The sequence below is a fragment of the Sphaerodactylus townsendi genome, linkage group LG01 (assembly GCF_021028975.2).
Source record: "Sphaerodactylus townsendi isolate TG3544 linkage group LG01, MPM_Stown_v2.3, whole genome shotgun sequence".
Taxonomy (NCBI): domain Eukaryota; kingdom Metazoa; phylum Chordata; class Lepidosauria; order Squamata; family Sphaerodactylidae; genus Sphaerodactylus; species Sphaerodactylus townsendi.
In genome coordinates this window covers 84,119,252-84,139,124 of record NC_059425.1, presented here as the reverse complement: position 1 = coordinate 84,139,124, position 19,873 = coordinate 84,119,252, and the positions used below count along the sequence as shown (strand labels likewise).

The 19,873-nt window shown below is 40.0% G+C and overlaps 1 protein-coding gene across 1 annotated transcript in view; it reads left to right on the top strand.

The window, feature by feature from the left end:
• The first annotated feature begins 1,380 nt into the window (after positions 1-1,380).
• Positions 1,381-19,873, top strand: part of MTR (5-methyltetrahydrofolate-homocysteine methyltransferase) — a 78,859-nt gene continuing 60,366 nt past the window's right edge. Inside the window, 5 exon segments of the mRNA XM_048485678.1 lie at positions 1,381-1,484; positions 3,855-4,066; positions 14,836-14,925; positions 18,033-18,102; positions 19,339-19,431. Coding sequence (XP_048341635.1) covers positions 1,436-1,484; positions 3,855-4,066; positions 14,836-14,925; positions 18,033-18,102; positions 19,339-19,431 — 514 coding nt within the window. The 5' untranslated portion in view covers positions 1,381-1,435.

The window sequence follows — 19,873 nt, the reverse complement described above, 5'->3', positions numbered from 1 at the left end:
TCATTCCTACTGTTAATCTCAAATATCTGGCAGTAACCAGATTGAATTTTTGCCCATAATTGCTCATGGTGCTGAATATCTAAGGACAACAGGTACAGAGTAGCTAAAGGTCTCTTCCTATACCAGGAGAGAGGGCTTTCACATTACCTTGACTATACAGGTAGTGCAACCGCATCATTTATTTCTGAACTTCTGGATAACAGAAGCCCCAGACTGTGCATCAGCACTGGCTCCTTTCATGTTGCAATTAAACTACCGGTAATTCAGCAAGGGCAGTAGTTATGTTGCCTGCATAGAGAGGAAGAGCTGGTAGGATCTATCTTATGTAGTTGTGTTATGCCTTTGTCATAGAATTGCTGTGGCTCTCCCTCTACCAGGGTAATGTCAGAACCTAGCGTTCATGGTGGTAATGTGAAAACCCAGTTTCATGGCAAACAGGTCAATCAATGGTACTAGCCATGCTGACTGAAGAGAACCTCCACAGTCAGAGGTAGTAAACCTGAATAGCAGCACCAGGAGAAGGCCTCAATCTCTATTGCCTGTTCTTGGTCATCCATAACTTGTCTGCCACTGTGTGAAACAGGATACTGATGGTCCTAAGAGCTCTTACCTTCTAAAGGAGTCACGCCCTTTGCCTGATATCCCCCCCCCCCCCCCCCGTAGGGAAAGAGAGCACTGAAAACCGACTTTACTGAGTGAAGACTCAGCATAAATTAAGCTGCTTTGGCTTGTAGCCTCTGAAAGACTTATCCACAGGACGTTTACTTGCTTCTAAAACTTTTTTTCCTCCTGGTGATCAAAAGATTAACTTCCATCTGCCTTTAGCGGACTGGCTGCGGTTCAAACCTGCTGATCCAGCATTAGGAGGCCAACAAATAAATTTGTCTAGTTTGCCTGCCTGCAGATCGGCCCTTGAATAGCTTCGCAGTGCACCCAAAGAGAAAGCTCACTAGGCCGAGTGGTTATACTTATTGGACTCGTTCTGTTTTTCATCACTCCAGCGTCCAGTATAGAAAACGGCCGCGTTTTGCGCTGATTTACACAGTCTACCAAAACAAGCAGCAGCCTGCCTTGGACGCGGCAGGGGTTGCAAGAAAAGAGCCTCCCCATTTCCCCCGTGCTCCAAAATGCTTTGCCGCGCACAAACAGAACGGAGAAAATAGAGGTTCCAGCGTAATACGGGTCACCTGCTGTGAAGGGAGTTCCTCGGGGCTCCAACGCTTATTAGCACACCTCGCTCCTCCTCCTACAAGCACAGGGATCCAATAAGCTTGGGAGCAGGACGCTGAGGGCAGCGGAGGAGGCTGAACAGGCAGTTTATGAAATCCAGCTAGCATCGTATGAGTCTGCGCATAAGAGTAACGCGCAAGCGCCCTCTCTACGGCCCATTGAATCGGTTTTCTCTTTTTACGCATTCGAGAGGAAGCAGGACGGGATGACGCCCACGCGCCACGAATTGGCTGAGCCCGGTCCGCAGTCGAGCGGTGCGTGTCCACATAGAGCTAATTGTGAGGTCACATTGGCCCGCATTTTGGGAGAAAGCTTCTAAGCTTGTAGTCGAGCGTGTGTCACGCTGTGAGAGTGTAGTTGCAGTTTTGGTTCCCGTAGGGTTTTAAGCGCTTTCCCCTTCCTTACCGCAAGGATAGTTAAGGGGCTTCATTATGTCGAGAAGGTGTTTGGTGCAGAAAATAGGCATGGGGTCGGAGAACGCTTACAGATGCAAGGTGGTTGAAATACTTCAGATTTGTTGCACCGTGTCATTTTTTATTTCGATTTTTTTAAAAGTCGAAGGCGGACATAAAAAAGGCTTCGCTAGTGTTATACGTGACTTTCTGAAGAAAGTCAAACTAACAGTGGACGATTATCAGACGTCTTTAAGGGCTGTTCTCAATTAGAAGCTTCCCTTATTCTTCCTGATTTTGCAGTTGCCAGTGTCTCCAATATCTTTCCCCATCCGCATAGAAGTACTAAATGATGCAATACAGAATACTGATTAGATAGACCGGATTGGGAAGCCGCAAGGACTACCCGACCGGCTGTTCTGCCTGGGCTTTCCACCTCCCCTCTCTTTCCAACCTGAGTCCTTCTCCCTACCACCCGCGCTGTCATTTTTAATTCCCATCCTCCCGCTCCCTTGAGCGCCTCGTGCTCTGTGTTTTGAATTGTCTGGCCGCTATGGGAGAATACTCTGCAGATCACATTTTAACAATCAGGGCACTCTAGTTTTTAAAATGTATAATCCGGGAAACGAGGAATTGCCATAATAGATTTCTCTATAACAAAGGCTCACTAAGGAGTGCTGGGAGGATTACACAACATGTGTACAAAATCACTTAATTTATTTCAAATGAGATAAATGTTTTGTTGTGATTAGTGTGGGTTTTTTGGGTAATTTGTCATGTGTTGTTTATGTTCCAGGTTGTTTCTACATACACTGAATTGAGCATATCTGCCTTCTGTCTGTCACATCCTCTCCTGTTCTCACTTTCTTTTCTCCTGTTTGACATCTGTTGATTTACATATGTATAATGTGTGGATTCAGTGTTACTGTTACTCTTTTAAATCATCTCCTTCTTCCCAAAGAGTTAAGTGGTGGCATGGCTACACAACTATCCATAAACTGCCTTTAATATGTGACTATTTAATTCAGTAGATCTGCACAAAATTAGAGTGATTTCTTAAAAAGGCACAGAGAAATTAGGCTGAACAGATACACATAATATATTTGTGTTGCTGACAGAGGTAATAGGGCAGCAGTCTGGAAGTACAAAAAGTTGTGAACAGCAGGTTGGGGAGGAAGGGGCTCAGATTCAATTTTTAAACCTCTGGTCTCTGCGGCACTATGTTTAATTCAAGCTGGAGGATTGTAATTGTTTTCTGTGCAAGCAGAAGAGAAAGTGATGGGGAGGATGTCTTGCAGCTGTAATGGGGAATTATTTCTGTTTACCCTTGTACCATTTGGTGCAGGGCTCCCCAACATGATGCTCATGGTGTACTATGGTACCCTTCCTGGTGTTCACTGAGAAGGGCTTGGTGGAACTTCTGTCCAGCAAGGCTGCTGCTTGGCCATTGGACATCCACTTGGCTGTGCAGATTCAAAAAAATGTTGCTTTGGCAGCAACTGCCACCATAGCACAAGTGCCTTTACTGAATGACTGAAGATAAACAAGAATATATTTTTACGCAAAGCAAGAATATATTTTTCAGCAGTGTGTTCATTTTAAAAGTCTCCTGTTAAGTAGAGCTTCTGTCTGAAAGGTTGAACAGTTAGCTTTACTGTTATGCATAACCTCACTCCATGACATTTTGTGCTCGCCTTCACCTTCTGCAGCATCCATTTTATGGCTGCGTCTGCCATCCTATGTCAAGACTCTAAAGGTTCCTGGAGGTGCCAAAAGGCCATGGGTGTCTGGTCTAGTGGTATTTTTTCTAGTCGTACTACTGAGTGGCTGTTTCCATCTGTAGTTTTTTACCTGCAGATCACAAAGTTCAAAGGCATATTCAACAGATTGTTAAAAACACCCCTTTGTAATGATAATATAAAGAACTTCATGATAATTTAAAGAACTTCTTAAGAACATAAGAACATAAGAACAAGCCAGCTGGATCAGACCAGAGTCCATCTAGTCCAGCTCTCTGCTACTCGCAGTGGCCCACCAGGTGCCTTTGGGAGCTCACATGCAGGATGTGAAAGCAATGTCTGGCCTTCTGCGGCCGTTGCTCCCGATCACCTTGTCTTCTTACTACAGCAGTGTCTGGATTTATTCATATGTCCTTGCTTTCTGATCACCTCTTGGCATCACTGTGAAGTAGACTAGTTGATTGTTTTGATTATGTACTTTTTCTCAACACAGATAACAAGAAAAGTTTGAAAGATGAAATTGAATCAATTTTGCGGGAGCGCATTATGGTTTTGGATGGAGGCATGGGGACCATGATCCAGCAGTACAACTTGATGGAAGAGGCATTTCGAGGTCAAGAATTTAAGGATCATCCCAAGCCCCTGAAAGGAAACAATGACCTCTTGAGTATAACTCAATCTGATATCATTTGCAAAATTCATAAGGTAGAGTATGGCCTATATTCAGAGACTTTTGATGGAAGAAATATATTGATGACTTTGATGTATGTCTTAGTTTTTGAAAGGCATATTTGCTGAAAAACAGCAATAATTGTAATAAATTGGTAAAATATTATGTGTTTTTGAACTCCTGGAGATGGGAGAGAGTGAGTAGAAGGATTTAGTACAAAGATGGCAAAAAGGACAGCTAGGAAAGTAGGGGAAATGGGTTGAATGGAAAGAGTTGGGTCATAATAACTGGAAAAATAGCAAGGGGCAGGGTGGGTGTGTGAATTTGGGAAGCTAAAAAAGGTGGTAGTGATGGAGGAATTTGGGCAGAAGGAGGCAGAAATGATGTGTATGCCTGGGAATTCTGGGAAAGTGCGGAAGCTCATTATGCCTTTTAAAAATTCCATACTCAGTTTACTTGCAGTGTGTATGGGGGAAGAGTTTTACACGTAACATATTTAAAAGCAGTACAACTTGGTACTTGAGATGGCTTTGGTTTTTAAAAAGGAAGGCAGAAGGACAACCACCCTATTATATTGTACTTTGCAGCATGAGAACAGAATTCCTTGCCAAACATGGGTGGATATTTTTCTTCCTCTGAGGCTAAAGAAATGCTATATCTTTTTAGCATATTCAGTTCCCACTGCTGTTGACAAATGGGAAGTAGAAAGAAAGTGGCTGCCAAAAATCCAGTCCCAATACAGAAGGTGCCAGCAGGAGTGTGGAGAGAGTGCTAGAGTTAGCAGGGGGCTTGGACAGAGAGTTCCAGGTCTTGGCATTTGGTTGTCGTGTACTTGTGATAGTACCCTATGAAGCTGCTTGTATTTCCTTGCTGTAAAGCTGTGTACTAGAGGGCTGGAATGAGCCTCTATGTTGGGTTAATCTGTTGTGACCAAAACAACAATGTCCCGTGGTACCTAAAAGCCTAACAAATTGTCTCTCTCATATCTCTCTCTCTCATATATATGTATATATATATGTATATGTATATATATATATGTGTGTGTGTGTGTGTGTGTGTGTGTATATATATATGTATATGTATATATGTGTATATGTGTATATATGTGTATATATATATGTATGTATATATGTATATATATGTATGTATACACACACACACAAACATATACAACATATATATACACACACACATATACACACACACATATACACACACACACACACACAACATATATATATATATATATATCGTATAAACTCGTGTATAAGCCGAGGCACCTAATTTTACTACCAAAACCTGGGGAAACGTATTGACTCGCTTATAAGCTGAAGGTGGGAAGCCGGGAGGCAGAGGTAGCTCCTTATTTGGGCAGTGACTCCCCCTGATGTCATTGCCCAAATAAGGATCTCCCTCCACCTCCGGGCTGCCTGGGCTTCCTCAAACCCAGGGGAGGTGGAGGGAGCTCCTTATTTGGACATTGACATCAGGGGGAGTCACTGCCCAAATAAGGAGCTACCTCTGCCTCCCAGGGTTTGTGGAAGCCCAGCCAGCCAGGGTTCCCCTTCACCCTCCGAGGAGGGCAGCAACCAGCCGCAGGGAGGTCGTCCCGACCACGCCCCCAGCCTCGGCAGAGGCCTGAAGAGCCGGCTGGTAAGCAGGACTCGTGTATAAGCCGAGGGGGCATTTTTCAGCCTTAAAACAGGGCTGAAAAACTCGGCTTATATGTGAGTATATACGGTATACAAAGCCACAAGCATCAGGGCTCGGGTGTGCATGTGGGGGTAAGTACAAAGAGAGGCTAAAATGTGTTGTATTGCAATAAATTAGCAGAGTAAATAACAGAACAGAGGTCAAGTGATTTGTTTTGTAAAACTTTACTTAGATAACAAATAAAGTTATACTAAACGTAGGAGCAACAAACTTTAACAATGCAAGTGCTCGCTCTGGGTGTCTGTGCAGTCTATTTGTGCCTGGTATGTCTCTTTTTCTGGAGAAGAAGGGAGAGATCTTTCCAGAAGCTCATATGATTCTTGGCATGCGACTTCAGCAGTTAACTCTTGCTTGATTGAATGAAGCAGGCACTTGTGAACTTCCGGTCAGAGATGGCGACTGGCGAACGTCTCTGAGAGAAGCTCCAGAGAATCTGTCCTAATCTCAAAGATCCCCTGTTTAGGGGCTCACAAATTCTTCTCCCATAGGACGGAGGAGTGCAAGTAGTGAAGGTTAGGAGCAAATTGGCTGAGTAGTCAATTCTGCTCCCTCCTTAAACCAGCAAGAAAGGGACAGCCAAATTGGAAGAAGCCAGCGCCATAACGCAGACTGCCTAGAGCATACGTGATAGCGAACTAAGAAGGATCACGACGGCTCTTCAACCTGTAATGAAATTGACCTCGAACTTTTTATCGGATCTCTATCTTACCTCAATTGGTGTAGCTTGGCTGAACGTGAGCGGCGCCAAGTGGGAGAACCCGAGGAAGTCATGGAAGTTGCTGGTACAGCTTTGATCGCTTCGGAAACAATCCGCTGCCCGGCAGAGAGAGGAGGAGAGGACGGGAAGTTGCCAGAGCGCGGGGAAGAGAGGGCAGACGCCCAACGCTGTGGTAAGGGAGAGGCCGGGCTGGGACCCCGGGAAAGAAAAAAAAAAAGAGGGAGAGCCTAACGCTAGCGAGAGGAACTGGCACAAAGCCAGGAAAGTTCTCTCCAATTCTCCCCCTCCCTTCCTTCAATGAGGGAGGGATGAACTTGTAAGGGATCCCCCGGAAGTTAAACGCAAACCCAATAGGGAGAGGAAAAACAAAGGAAGTGAAAGGGACTCCAGCCAATGAGAGTGTGATAAACAAAGCAAAGCGTCATCAGGCAAAACTGGAAAAGAAACCATAGATACAAGAGGGATAGAACGAATAGGCACTCTCAATGATAACTAAGTAATAGTGACCTATAGTTAAGAGGAGATAAGATGGCGATCGCTGTTTAAAGAACAGGACGGAAAAGGTTAGACTTCCTGACAACTCATAAGATAACGGCCATCAGCAACACAGAAAGCGAGATTTAAAACGAACTGTGTAACGTTGTGGACTGTGGAAAAATTAAATTAAAGCCCGGTGAGCAATTTTTTCTTTCATTCCTTTTCCCCCTTTGAGAATGAGTACTAGGAAGAGCGCCATGGAAAATAAGAGTACTAAAATGACAATGAACTTGGCTGGTGCCACTTCAGAAAAGAATTCAGATAACGAGTCCAGACTTGAACAAATGATGGAGATAATATTAAATAAACAAAACGAAGCTAAAGAACAATTGACAAAGTTCCAAAGAGAAACACAGGAACAATTTGCCAGGATGGAGCAAGAAATGAAAGCCATTAAACAAGATATGAAAGGAAATGCTGCACAATTTAAAAAAATAGATGACACTCTGAAGGAGATAAAAACTGCAATAAAGGACAATGCAGAAAAGGTGGAAGAAGTGGATGAAAAGGTGCTGACTCTCAGAGAGCAATTTGAAAGACAGAATGACTATATGGCCATAATGGAATACAAGCAAAAGGAAACCTTTTTGAGAATACGAGGACTACCGGAAAAAGACAACGAAAACTTACTGCAAAGAATTTTACCTATGCTTAGCCAAGTATGGAGCCTAGAAGAAGATGATGCTGTCAGGGAAATTGACAGGCTGTATAGAGTGAACTCTAAAATTGCAAGAGACAGAAGGCTCCCAAGGGATATAATTATAAATTGTGTCAGGAAAAGCATGCGGGATGAAATTTTAAGATTCCACTCTACATCAAAAGAATCCCAACTGGAAGGAGAAAGGACATGATTATCTTGAAGGAGATACCTGCAGTAATTAGTGAGAAGGGAGAAAGGAAAGACTATACACAACTGTGTGGACACATTACGCTTTAAACAACATCTCATTTAGATGGAACATACCAGAAAGAGTCTCTTCTTTCAAAGCTTGACTCCAGGAATTACAACACATCAACACAGTGACCAAAGCCCAGGATTTCCTGACCGAAGAATACAGAGGAAAAATCTTAAATATCTTGACAACTAGGTGGTAAGGTTTTTCCCTGATGTTTAACTGTAAAATCATAACTTGGAATGTTAACGGCTTAAACAATGTGATTAAGAGGGAAAAGGTATTTAATCAACTTAAACAGGGAAGGTATGATGTAATTGGTCTGCAGGAGACGCATATCAAACAAGAACATGAAAGGTACTTACAGAATTCCGGACTGGGGTCGCTTTTCCATGCTGGTTTACCTGGGAAAAAAAAAAGGGGAGTTGCACTATATATTAAGGACAGGTTAAAACCAAGAGAAATATATAGAGACCCAGAGGCGAGATATATAATAGCTGAAATTGATTGGAATAACGAAAAAATTTGGTTGGTGGCAGTATATGCCCCAAATAACAACAAGGCCCAATTCTATCAAGGATTATACAATCACTTAATACAACTCCACCCCCAAAAATGGATTTTCCTAGGAGACATGAATGGGACACAGCAGACCCCAAGAAGGATAGGAAAACAAATAAAGGGAAAAATGACAATAAGAAAGTAGCTATAGAGGGCAAATTACCGGCCTCCTTTTTTCAAATTGTTAAAGAGTTGCAATTGGTAGACATATGGAGAGAAAAAGCAGGATCCTCACTAGAATTTTCTTTCTATTCAGACACAGACTACAAAGAACCCCTCCACGAGGGATAGATATGATATGGGCTCCCAAATCCCTTATGCTCCATAACCAATAATATTTAAAAGGAATTTGGAAACAGAGTTCTCTCAGACCATAGCCCAATTACTTGGGAAATAGGTCAACGTAAAAGGAAAAATGTTTGGAATATCAAAGACTGGGTGCTGAATAACACTAAGTGCAGAGAGAAACTAGACAAAGAACTACAAGTATACTGGAAAGTAAATAAAAACTCAATACAGAATAATGGAACAATTTGGGATGCACACAAGGCAGTGATGAGGGGTTTATATACAAAGTGAGGGAGATTAAGATGAACAAGCAAAAAGAAAGAAAAGAGGAAGAAGTTAGAGGGAAGAACTTCATAAACGCTAGAAAAAGGAAGCAGAAAAGAAAGGAGAGGCTGCAAAATTAAGAAATAAAATTAACTTTCTTTAAAGATCAAGCTAAATTTGCTAATTACAGAGGGATACAGTAAGAAATGAAATATATATAAAGCCAAAAGTACTTACACTCAGGGTAATAAACCAGGAAAATGGCTCACCCTAAAATTAAAGAAAAGACAAGAACAGAATATAATTTTTAAACTTAAACATAACTCTCAAATAATACAGAAACAGGAACAAATTAAGGAAATAATCAAAGATTACTATAGCCGACTGTATGAAAGGGAGAATATTAAAGAACAAGAAAACTTAGAGAATCTTAATAAGGAAATAACCAAAGAAGAAATAGTGGGAGTAATTAAAAAATTGAAAAATAAAGCCCCAGGGCCAGATGGCATCACAGCTATATACTACAAAAAATTTACAGATACATTAATAGACCCCTTGGAACAGCTACTTAATGAAGTACACAGGGGCATAACTATACCGGAGTCCTGGAAACAAGCTGTTATCTCCCTATTACCAAAAACATCAGATGGGGTACCTGAACCTAAGGATTATAGACCAATCTCGCTTTTAAACATTGATTACAAAATATATACAACCATTTTAGCAAACAGATTTAAAAAAGTCTTAAACCAATACATAACAGAGGAGCAAACTGGGTTCTTGCCTGGCAGAACAATTTCACATAATGTCAGAACAGTTATTGATGTTATTGAGATACTAAACACTAATCCACAATTAGCTATGGCCACAATAAGTCTGGATGCAGAAAAAGCCTTCGATAGGGTGAATTGGGCATTCCTAACAACAACACTGGAATATTCAGGAATAACAGGACCCTTCTTGGAAGGTATAAAGGAATATATATATTCCTAAAACAAAGAAGCTGAAGAATTAAAGAAATAAAATGGAGAACTGACTGAGAAATTTGAAGGGATCAAAAGAGGGCCGAGACATAAAGGGTGTCCTCTGTCACCCTGTTATTTATAGTAACATTAGAACCCTTAATAAAGAAGCTATACTAAATGATGAAATAATTAGTTGGTCTACAACATATAAAGGAATAGAAATATATAAACTAAAAGCCTATGTAGATGATACAACATGCTTCGTTGATGACCCACATACCAAAAGCAATAGATTTATGGAACTAATAACACAATATGGGGAAGTTGCAGGATTTAAGGTTAACTAATTTAAAACCAAAAATGTTGATAAACAATCTAAGCTCAAAAGAAGCTAAATTGTAGTTGGAAAAAAAATAACGGGATTTACAATAGCTCAAAAAGATAAAAATATCATTAGGAATATGGTTAGAAAATAAGAATTCGAACATATTAAAAAAAACAACTATGACACTCTGTGGCAAGAGATACGACAAAAAATGACCACATGGACAAAGACAAAATTTTTTCATTATATGGGAAAATATCAATTATCAAAATGTCAATTCTCCCGAAAATGATGTATTTATTCCAAAACTTACCCCTGATTACCACACTTAAAACCTTTCAAAACTGTGCAATCTGAAATAACTAAATTCTTATGGGGATCCCTTAAGCCCAAGGTTAAATATATAAATACTTAATAGATGAGAAGCATAGAGGGAGGATATGGATTGCCCTGACCTGCCAGTTATACACATGACTCTGCAGGCCGCTAGCTTGGAGTGAAAACATGGATCAACTTGAATAATTACAAATTATTAATAATGTGGAATATATGCTCAAGCTAATAACTCTAGATGGGATGGCATAACTATATATGGCCTACTAACGAAAAAGGGGAAATAAAAGACAAACTGTTTAAGAATCATATAGTAAGGAGATAAAGCTTATCAAAAAAATCTGGACTAAATATAGGAAGATATACTCACAGAAAAAATCCCAAATTGGTTATCTAGGATGGAGGGACTTCAAATAAAAGATAGAAATAACAACAAAGACTGGCTAACATATAAAGATATAACTATTATGATGAATGGTAAATTAGTTATGAAACCAAGGAACAGGATTAATATTGTAGGATACCCTTGCCACCAGGTGCGCACACTATACTTACAACTGCAGAATTGTTGGGCTCCAAGTTGACACTAAACTTTGGGGCTATTAACCAAGAATCAGACAGAGTTAGATGGGATATTATTAGGGAGACAACAACAAAAGAATATAAGTAAACTATATCAGTGTCTATTAACTCAAAAAACAGATGATGAAATAGTAAAAACTAATATGATAAAGATGGGCAGAAAATGTGAACATGGTTTATACCCCTCCTTTCTAAATGGGAGAAATACTGGAAAGAAAATTACAAATTCACACCTAACACAAACCACTGGGAACACAATTTAAAGTTATTTTACCTAGTAGTCTTACTCATAACACCAACAATTTTACATAATATAGACAAAAAATACTTACCTCAATGTTGGAAGTGTAATACTGATGTGGGAACTTTTTCCCACACCTGGTGGACCTGTAAAAGAATAAGACAATACTGGTCATTAATTCATACAGAAACAGAGAAAATAATTAAAAAAAGGTTCAAAAAAGATCCACTAACCTATTTGCTGGGTCCCGCGTGATTGGCAGAGAGGAGTCCTTTGACAAAATGCAATTACATGTATTATTCCATCTAATTTTAGCAGCTCGCCTCACCCTGGCAAAGACATGGAAGACAGATCGTATCCCAACATTGGATGACTGGATTACAAAGGTCCAACAACTTTTTATAATGGACAAAAGCTCATTTCAAATCAGACAACAACCAGCAGAAGCATATATGAAGACTTGGCAACTTTGGATTTTCTATCAAGAGAAAAGATCAAATGTCCTAATATTCCCGATTGAATATTAAGTTATATTAAGTTACATTAGACTAAAACCTTTTTGTTTCTTCATATTAGGTGTAAAGAGGGTTATATAGAATAGAAAATGATTAAGAAACAATATTTATAGAGTAATAGGGAGAATGAGTATGTATAGAGGGAATAGTATGTATAGAGTAATATGTATGTATAGGAGTACATAGTATAGAGCAATAGTATGTATTAATATAAAATACTTATTATAGACAACTCTCTTTTCTTTTTTTTTCCCCTTTCCCTTTTCTTTAATTGCTAAATGAATCAAGAACAGTCAGGTGTAATAGTGAGATTATAGAACAAAGTACATGAAGTAGGCTGAAGGGGAAGTCTCAATTATCTTCTTTCTTTATAACAGCTTCTGAGATTTAGCGGTTTAGATTATGTAGAACTTGTTATACAGATATAGCCGTGGAAGCATGATATGAAAATATTTATGTTTGTCATTGTTTGTCTGTTTGTTATTTGTTGTTTTTTGTGGGTGTGCTTGTCGCATGCCCTTCTCTCTTTTTTTAAAACAATAAAGTATATTCAAAAAAAAAAAAAGAATGAAGCAGGCACTTGTAAAATCATAACGAAAGGTCTAGGTCAGACATCGGTGCATTTCAAAGCACTGATGAAAACCATATATTTTGTACACCGCATCCCTTCATGTAGAGCACCCTGAGTGTAAACTAAAGCCTGTGTGCATGTGCATTCCTGTACTAAGGTTTACTCACATGAGGGTTAGATAGCTCAGCAATTTGAGGTCCACATGTTTATTTTATTTGATTGATTAAAATATTTATACCCTGCCTTTCCCTGGTGGCTCAATTATAATTCCAAAAGTTAGAAATATGCAGAAAACAGTAAAAGTCGCGTTAACATTATGTTCCTATGCTGTGGTTTACAGGAAAAATTTTGCTTCTGGTTGGGAAGAGTAGCTGTTCAAATATTCAAATATATATTTAGCCAAATACGATGCATTTACAAGATATATATAATTTACTTCAGGAAAACGCGAGCTTAAGAAGTCAAGTTTGGGTAACTTTTCTTGTTGAAATGGTAATGCAAACTTATCCTTAGTTATCAGAAAAAACACATGTCCAGGCAAAGCTCATCAATTATTAGTAAGGTTTGTTGAAAATCTAACATGGGACTTTCAGTTTGCTAGCTGCTTGATTAAAATGTAACTGACTGTAATTACTTTGTTTTTTCTTTAAAGAAGAAAAAGATTTATAATGACCTACGCATCACTGAGAGAATTTATTTTAAGATTCCACATTTAAGAGGACATATTCACAGTGTTCTTAGGAGTTGAAGTGTTCTGAGGAATAGCATGAGGTACTAAGGACGAATGATTACTATTGCCACTTTCAGTTATAATTTAATTACTTACTATATGGTAAATGTCCCTCTCCTGCTGTCCAAATAATACAGAAGTTCAAGATGAATTTAAAAATGGTATGACTTTAAGCTTTTCTCTAATCTCCTGTGATTAAGAATATAATTTGACGTTTTAGAGTGAGTGAGTCTCATTTAATATCTGGTTATTGACCAACTTGTTATATAATTAACAGTTTGCCTCTGTTAGAAGTAGGATTGCCAATAGATCTGTAGAAAAATGTCCTGTCCCTTTAATAGAGGCTTAGCCTTTTCATGGCATTGAGGAAAATAACATCTCAATAAATCTCTCTTGAAGGGGCAGGGCAGTTTTTCCCCAGGTAGTTGTCAACCATAGTTAGGAGTAGACTAGTATAGGAGCTATCAGGGAACAATATAACTTTTGGATTTTATTAAAGTTACAACAAGTGTATATTGTTCTTGAACAACATTCTCCAAACATTGAGTAGCTGTGTTTCATTGCAAGCAAACTCTCTTGTATGATTATTACAGCATATTTAAGTTCTCTGGATTTGTTTTGTTTTCTGTCTTGGGTCTCCAGCATTCCATAAATGGATGTTAGGAACTTGGCAGTGCAGGAACCTTTGAGGGGTAGCTTCTTCATCAAAAGTTATCGTTTGTGCATGAGTCCTGTTGAGACTTAAAACTGGTGAAAAGGTTAGTGGTGAAAGTGGATAGGTACAGAGTATGGGTGAATGTTAAGAGATTCTGAAAAAAAAATCACGGTTATCCGTGAGTATATACTGGGAAAAACCTTGAAGTGCCTAGTTGACATTCATCATTGATTGTGTCCATGTACTACATCACATTTATTTGCTAAAAATGAAGAACAGCTAACAGCTAACTTCCAACCCCCTGAAATTCTTGTGTTTTCCAAAAGAAGGCAGACTGATGGCCATGATATTGAACAGATTTTTAAATATCTAGGCGTACTTTTCCAGTCCACTGGTTCATAGAGAGCTCAGATGGGTCAGTATCACTGAGAATGCCCAAAGTGTAATATTAGCTATTTTGAGATTATTTTTTTAAAAAAAGGGGGGGGGGGTCACATACAATATTTGATTAAAAACTTCCAGGTTATAAGGAATAGAAATTAATGGGTCATTCTAATGGTATCTCCATGGGTCCAAGATCCCAGAAAATCTAGGTGGCACTCTCGCCCTAGTAAAGTGTTAGAGGTTTCTATTATAAATTTATATATCCTATCATTGACAAGAAATTTAAGTAATGGAACACAGTTTCCAGTGTGCTGCTGACTGGTGGATGAGTTTATATTGTGCTGTTTGGCCTAGTTGAGGCAGGGGTGGATTGTGAAAGAGCTAACACCTTCTCTAGACACAGTTTGCAACTCCATGGAAGAGACCAGCTTTCATGGAAGGACTGTTGCTTTTCACAAGACTTTTACCACGCTGCCTTGCTTATGGTATTCTGATCTCTGAAACCTCAGCTGCTGTCTTTCTCTTGCAGGAATATTTGTTGTCTGGTGCTGACATCATTGAAACAAACACTTTCAGTAGCACCAGAATAGCACAAGCTGACTATGGCCTTGAGCATCTGGTAAGAGTTTTGAATTGCTGGAGACTACTCATGGTCTATTGACATTTGTTTTTTTTTCAGTCCATTTTAATTTCTGCCCTCCCTTTTGTTTTTCTCGTATTCTTGAAATTTGGGTTAAATGTCTGGTATTTTCTGGTTTTTTTGTTTCTGAAGCACCATTTATTTTAATAGCACTATGTAAAAAAATCTCAGATTGTCTAGGTACTATGCTGTTTGCTTGCAAATGACCAGGATGTCTTGTAAATAAGAACCAGTGTCCTACTGTTTGTCCTCAGTTTAGGACAAAGCACAGTAACTGTAGTTTCCCCTGCCCCTGCTGAGAGTAAAAGGTCTTCAGACAGTGGTGATGAGTAGGTATATTTGAACATACTCCACAATGTTGTTTATTTACTGTGCAATGCAGCTGTTTACCTCTCAATGTTTAAAAATGTTTTTATCTGCTTTTTAAGGCTTGGGGTCATGGAAATACAGTTTTCAAATTGAAAAAAATAGGATTTTTTTCCTCTTTGGGGAAACAAATATCCAGCTCACAGCTGGACTTTGTGATATCCTATGGTTTGGTTTTAACTATGGCTTAGGTCAGTGTTTCCCAACCTTTTCGATGTCATGGTACCCTTGACCTCGATGTTCATATCTCACGGTACCCTTGAGGAAAACACCTATTTTTTAAAAAATTATTTACTTTGATTATTAGTTATGTGAGCAGGAAGGGCTTGCTTGGCCTGTGAATCAGAGGAGCCAAGCGGGGGGGGGGGGAGGGAGCAACTGCTGACCTTGCGGCAGGCCCTGGGCCAGCTCCACATTCTTGCTGGCGCCGGCAGAAGACATTGCAAAGGGAGTGGGCGGTAGCGTTGTTGTGGTACTCCTGGGACGTGCTCATGGTACCCCAGGGTACCGCGGAACCCCATTTGGGAATTGCTGACTTTAGTGAAGGTTTGTGACGAAGTAATGTGGAAATCATGTCCATTCTACCCCTTTGTGATATTTGTCATAATTATCAGAGTCCTTGTGTTAAATTAGTCAGTGAGAGTATTGGCCTTTGCATTGTTATACAGTGGAAATGGGATGCTGAGTGTAGTCATACACAAATTCGAGATTTTAAGAAAGCGGATTTCAGTAAGCTTAGGAATCTGCTGGGCGTGATCCCGTGGTCAAAATTACTAAAAGAGAAGGGAGTGCATGATGGCTGGAAATTTCTTAAAAGTGAGATCTTGAGAGCACAATTTCAAATGAGGAAGAAAAATGGGAGGTGTCTAAGGAAACCAGGATGGCTGTCTAAAGAACTTTCAACTGAGCTAAGATTAAAAAGGACATATACACGAAATGGCAAAGGGGGGAAATCACCAAAGGGGAATTCAAACAAATAATAAGGATGTGTAGGGAGAAAGTCAGAAAAGCTCAAAATGAACTGAGGCTTGCCAAAGAGGTTAAAAACAACAAAAAGGCGCTTTTTTTGGTTAAGTCCATAGCAAAAGGAAGAAAAATGAGAGGATAGAGTCACTGCACGCAGAAGATGGCAATATGCTAACGTGATGGAGAAAAGGCAGAACTACTCAACGCCATCTTTGCCTCAGTCTTTTCCCAAAAAGGAAACAGTGCTCATCTAGGGAAAAATGAAATGGAAGATACAGTAGGAGAAATTCAGCCCACAATAAATAAAGAGATAGTGCAGGAACACCTGGCTACTTTAAATGAATTCAGATCTCCAGGCCCTGATGAGCTACATCCCAGGGTATTAAAAGAACGGGCAGAAGAAATCTCAGAACCACTTGCTATAATCTTTGAGAACTCCTGGAGAACAGGAGAAGTCCCAGTGGTCTGGAGAAAGGCTAATGGTATCCCCATTTTCAAAAAGGGGAGAAAGGAGGCCCCTAATAATTACCAGCCATCCACCTGACATCAATACCAGGGAAGATTCTGGAGCAGATCATTAAATCAACATTTAGAAGGAAATACTGTGATTACAAAAAGTTAAAATGGGTTTCTGAAAAACAAGTAATGCCAGACTAATCTTATCTCTTTTTTTAAATAGAGTGACAAGCTTGGTAGATGAAGGGAATGCTGAGGACATAGCATACCTTGATTTTAGTAAAGCTTTTGACAAGGTGCCCCACAATCTCACAAGTAAGCTAGTGAAATGTGGACTAGACAAAGCTACTCTTAGATGGACTGACCAAACTCAAAGGGTGCTCATCAATGGCTCATCTTCACTGTGGAAAGAAGTGACTAGTGGGGTTCCACAGGGTTCTGTCCTTGGCCCAGTGCTATTCAATATTTTTATCAATGACTTGGGAATAGAGGGCATGCTAATCAAATTTGCAGATGACACCAAAATAGGAGTAGTAGCTAATACTCCAGAGGACAGAGTCAGAATTCAAAATGACCTGGACAGATTAGAGAGCTGGGCCAAAACAAATACAATGAATTTCAACTGAGATAAATGTAAGATACTACATTTGGGCAGAAAAAATGAAATGCACAGATATAGGATGAGTGCAGTGGTGGGATTCAATTAATTTATCTGATGGTTCACCCTCTGGCACCAATCGTGCCCCCCCTCGCCCTCCTCCTGTTGCAGGAGGTGGCCGACCTTGGAGGGAGAGAGGGGCCAGCAAGGGGGCTTGGAAAGCCCTCTTGCTTGCCTTTGCAAGGGGGCTTTCAGAGCCCCCTTGTTCGCCCTTGCAATGGGCTTTCAGACCCCTGGAGACACCTGGGGTCTTTTTGCCAGGATTCTCTGTGGCTCTGAAACGCCCCTCACTGCCACTTCCAGGATGGCGAGCAAGGGGCATTTCAGAGCCCTGGAGAAGCCTGGTGCCTTTTTGCCAGGCTTCTCTGGGGCTTTAAAAGCCCCCTCGCAACCCACAGAAGTAAAATGGAGAATCTTCATACAAATGGCCTCTAGAGGTCCTCTGCATTTCAGCCATGAAGTTTAAAGGAGCTGTTTGTTTTTTGTAATATTTGGAGGGTATTCTTGTTTTATTGTAACTTGTAACATACCCTGGAATGTTAAAGATTAATTGTTAGAATGAAGTTCAGATCACTATATTAAACTTTGAAATCACTGGGTGTTGAACTGGTTTTACTGCTGTCTCCCTGCCCTTCTACAGGCTTATCGATTAAATAAAATGTCAGCACAAATAGCCCAAAAAGCAGCCAATGATATTACTGCACAGACAGGTGAGTAACTTTTCTCTTTTTTTAACATTTGTTTTTCAAGTATTCCAGGATCACTGCTGCTTGTTATGCTGTTGCATAAATGCTATTGTTGTTGGAATAGTCCATCAATAAAGTCCTAATATAATAGGGCTATTTATTTGCTGCTGCTATTCAGTACATTTCCCATATTGCTTCACTTACATACTAACTTTCTATTTATACAAAATCTTCTACAAAACTTGTAAATTTCCAGGTAAATTTAAGATATGTGACTTAGAAAAAAATCAGTTTTTTTGACATAATTAACAGTAAGTCCCTCTTGTCCACAATAATCAGCAAAGGCTTTTACTAAATATCGCAGCTCCATAGGTGTTCTGGTGCACAAAACCACATCATCAGCATATAGTAGGACAGAGATTGGGGTGTTTGACAATTTAGGAGCATGTGAATTGAGTTCATTTAAAGTAATTTCTGTATCAGATAAATATAAATCAAATAACATTGGTGCCCGCAGGCATCCTTGAACGGTACCCTTGAAAGCCCTTGAAAGGCGATCCTTCTGTGTACAATTTACCTGGGCTGAAATAGATTCATATACCTGGTAAATCAACCAAAGTAATTTAGGGTCTATAGCCAACATAGCCAACTTTTCCAATTCTTCCCAAGGATGACTGAAGTGAGCAGGTAGATTCACATGAGAGAAGACATTCCTCCTTGAGGAATGTTGGTCCCAGGCTGTACAAGGCTTTAAAAGTCAAAACCAGCACTTTGAATTTAGCCCAGAAGCAAATTGGCGTGGTGTAGGTGGAACAAGGCTGGATTAATGTGGTCCCTATGACCCACTCCTGTCAACAATCTGGCTGCAACATTCTGTGCCAGCTGTACCTTCCCTACAGTCTCCAAGGGCAGCTCCATGTAGCATTCACTTCAGTAATCTAATCTAGATGTTACCAGAGCATGAACCACAGTGACATCATTTTTCCTGCTCAGGCAGAGGCACAGCTGGCTCATCAGTTGAAAGCATATCTGGCCACTTCTGCCACCTGCTTATCCAATAGGAGCCCCGATCCAGCAGCACCCCAATACTATGAGCCCTCTACTTTGAGGGAGTGCATCCTCATCCACAACAGGAGATATTCCAATTCCTGGGTCAAACCTCCCGACCACCGGTTAGTGCCTCCCTGATGTCCCTCTTTACTCATATAATCTAAAGCCTGTCACAGAAATTTTACATCTGTGTATTTCTTCTTTTTTAAGGAAGTAAAAGATATGTTGCTGGGGCAATGGGTCCTACAAACAAGACTCTTTCAGTGTCCCCTTCAGTGGAGAAGCCAGATTACAGGAATGTTAGTAAGTACTCAGACTGTTATTCCAAGGGTAAAGAGGTATTTACACATGTTTCTAGAATTCCATGACTTGAATTGCAGATGCGAGTTAACCCCAAGAAAAATGTCCTGCTTCTTTAATAGAGGCTCAGTGGGATATTATTTACTTTGTGATGTTATTTACCTCCATGCCATGAAAAGTTTCCATTTCCACACATTGAATCTTTGTTAAATGAATGGACATTTTCTTCAGGGCTGTTGGCTACTTTGTTCCAGATATGTAGTCTGTCTCTAAAAAGCAATCACAAGAGGCCCCCAATCTGGATTGCACCTGTGGTTTAACCTCCTCAGCTACTTTTAGCCATTGTAAGTGAAAAACATCAGGCAGAATACAGGAACTTTTCTCTCTGCTGGGGTTTAAAATATTCTGGGTGATCATTTCCCATCAGGGAAACCGCACCGGGAAG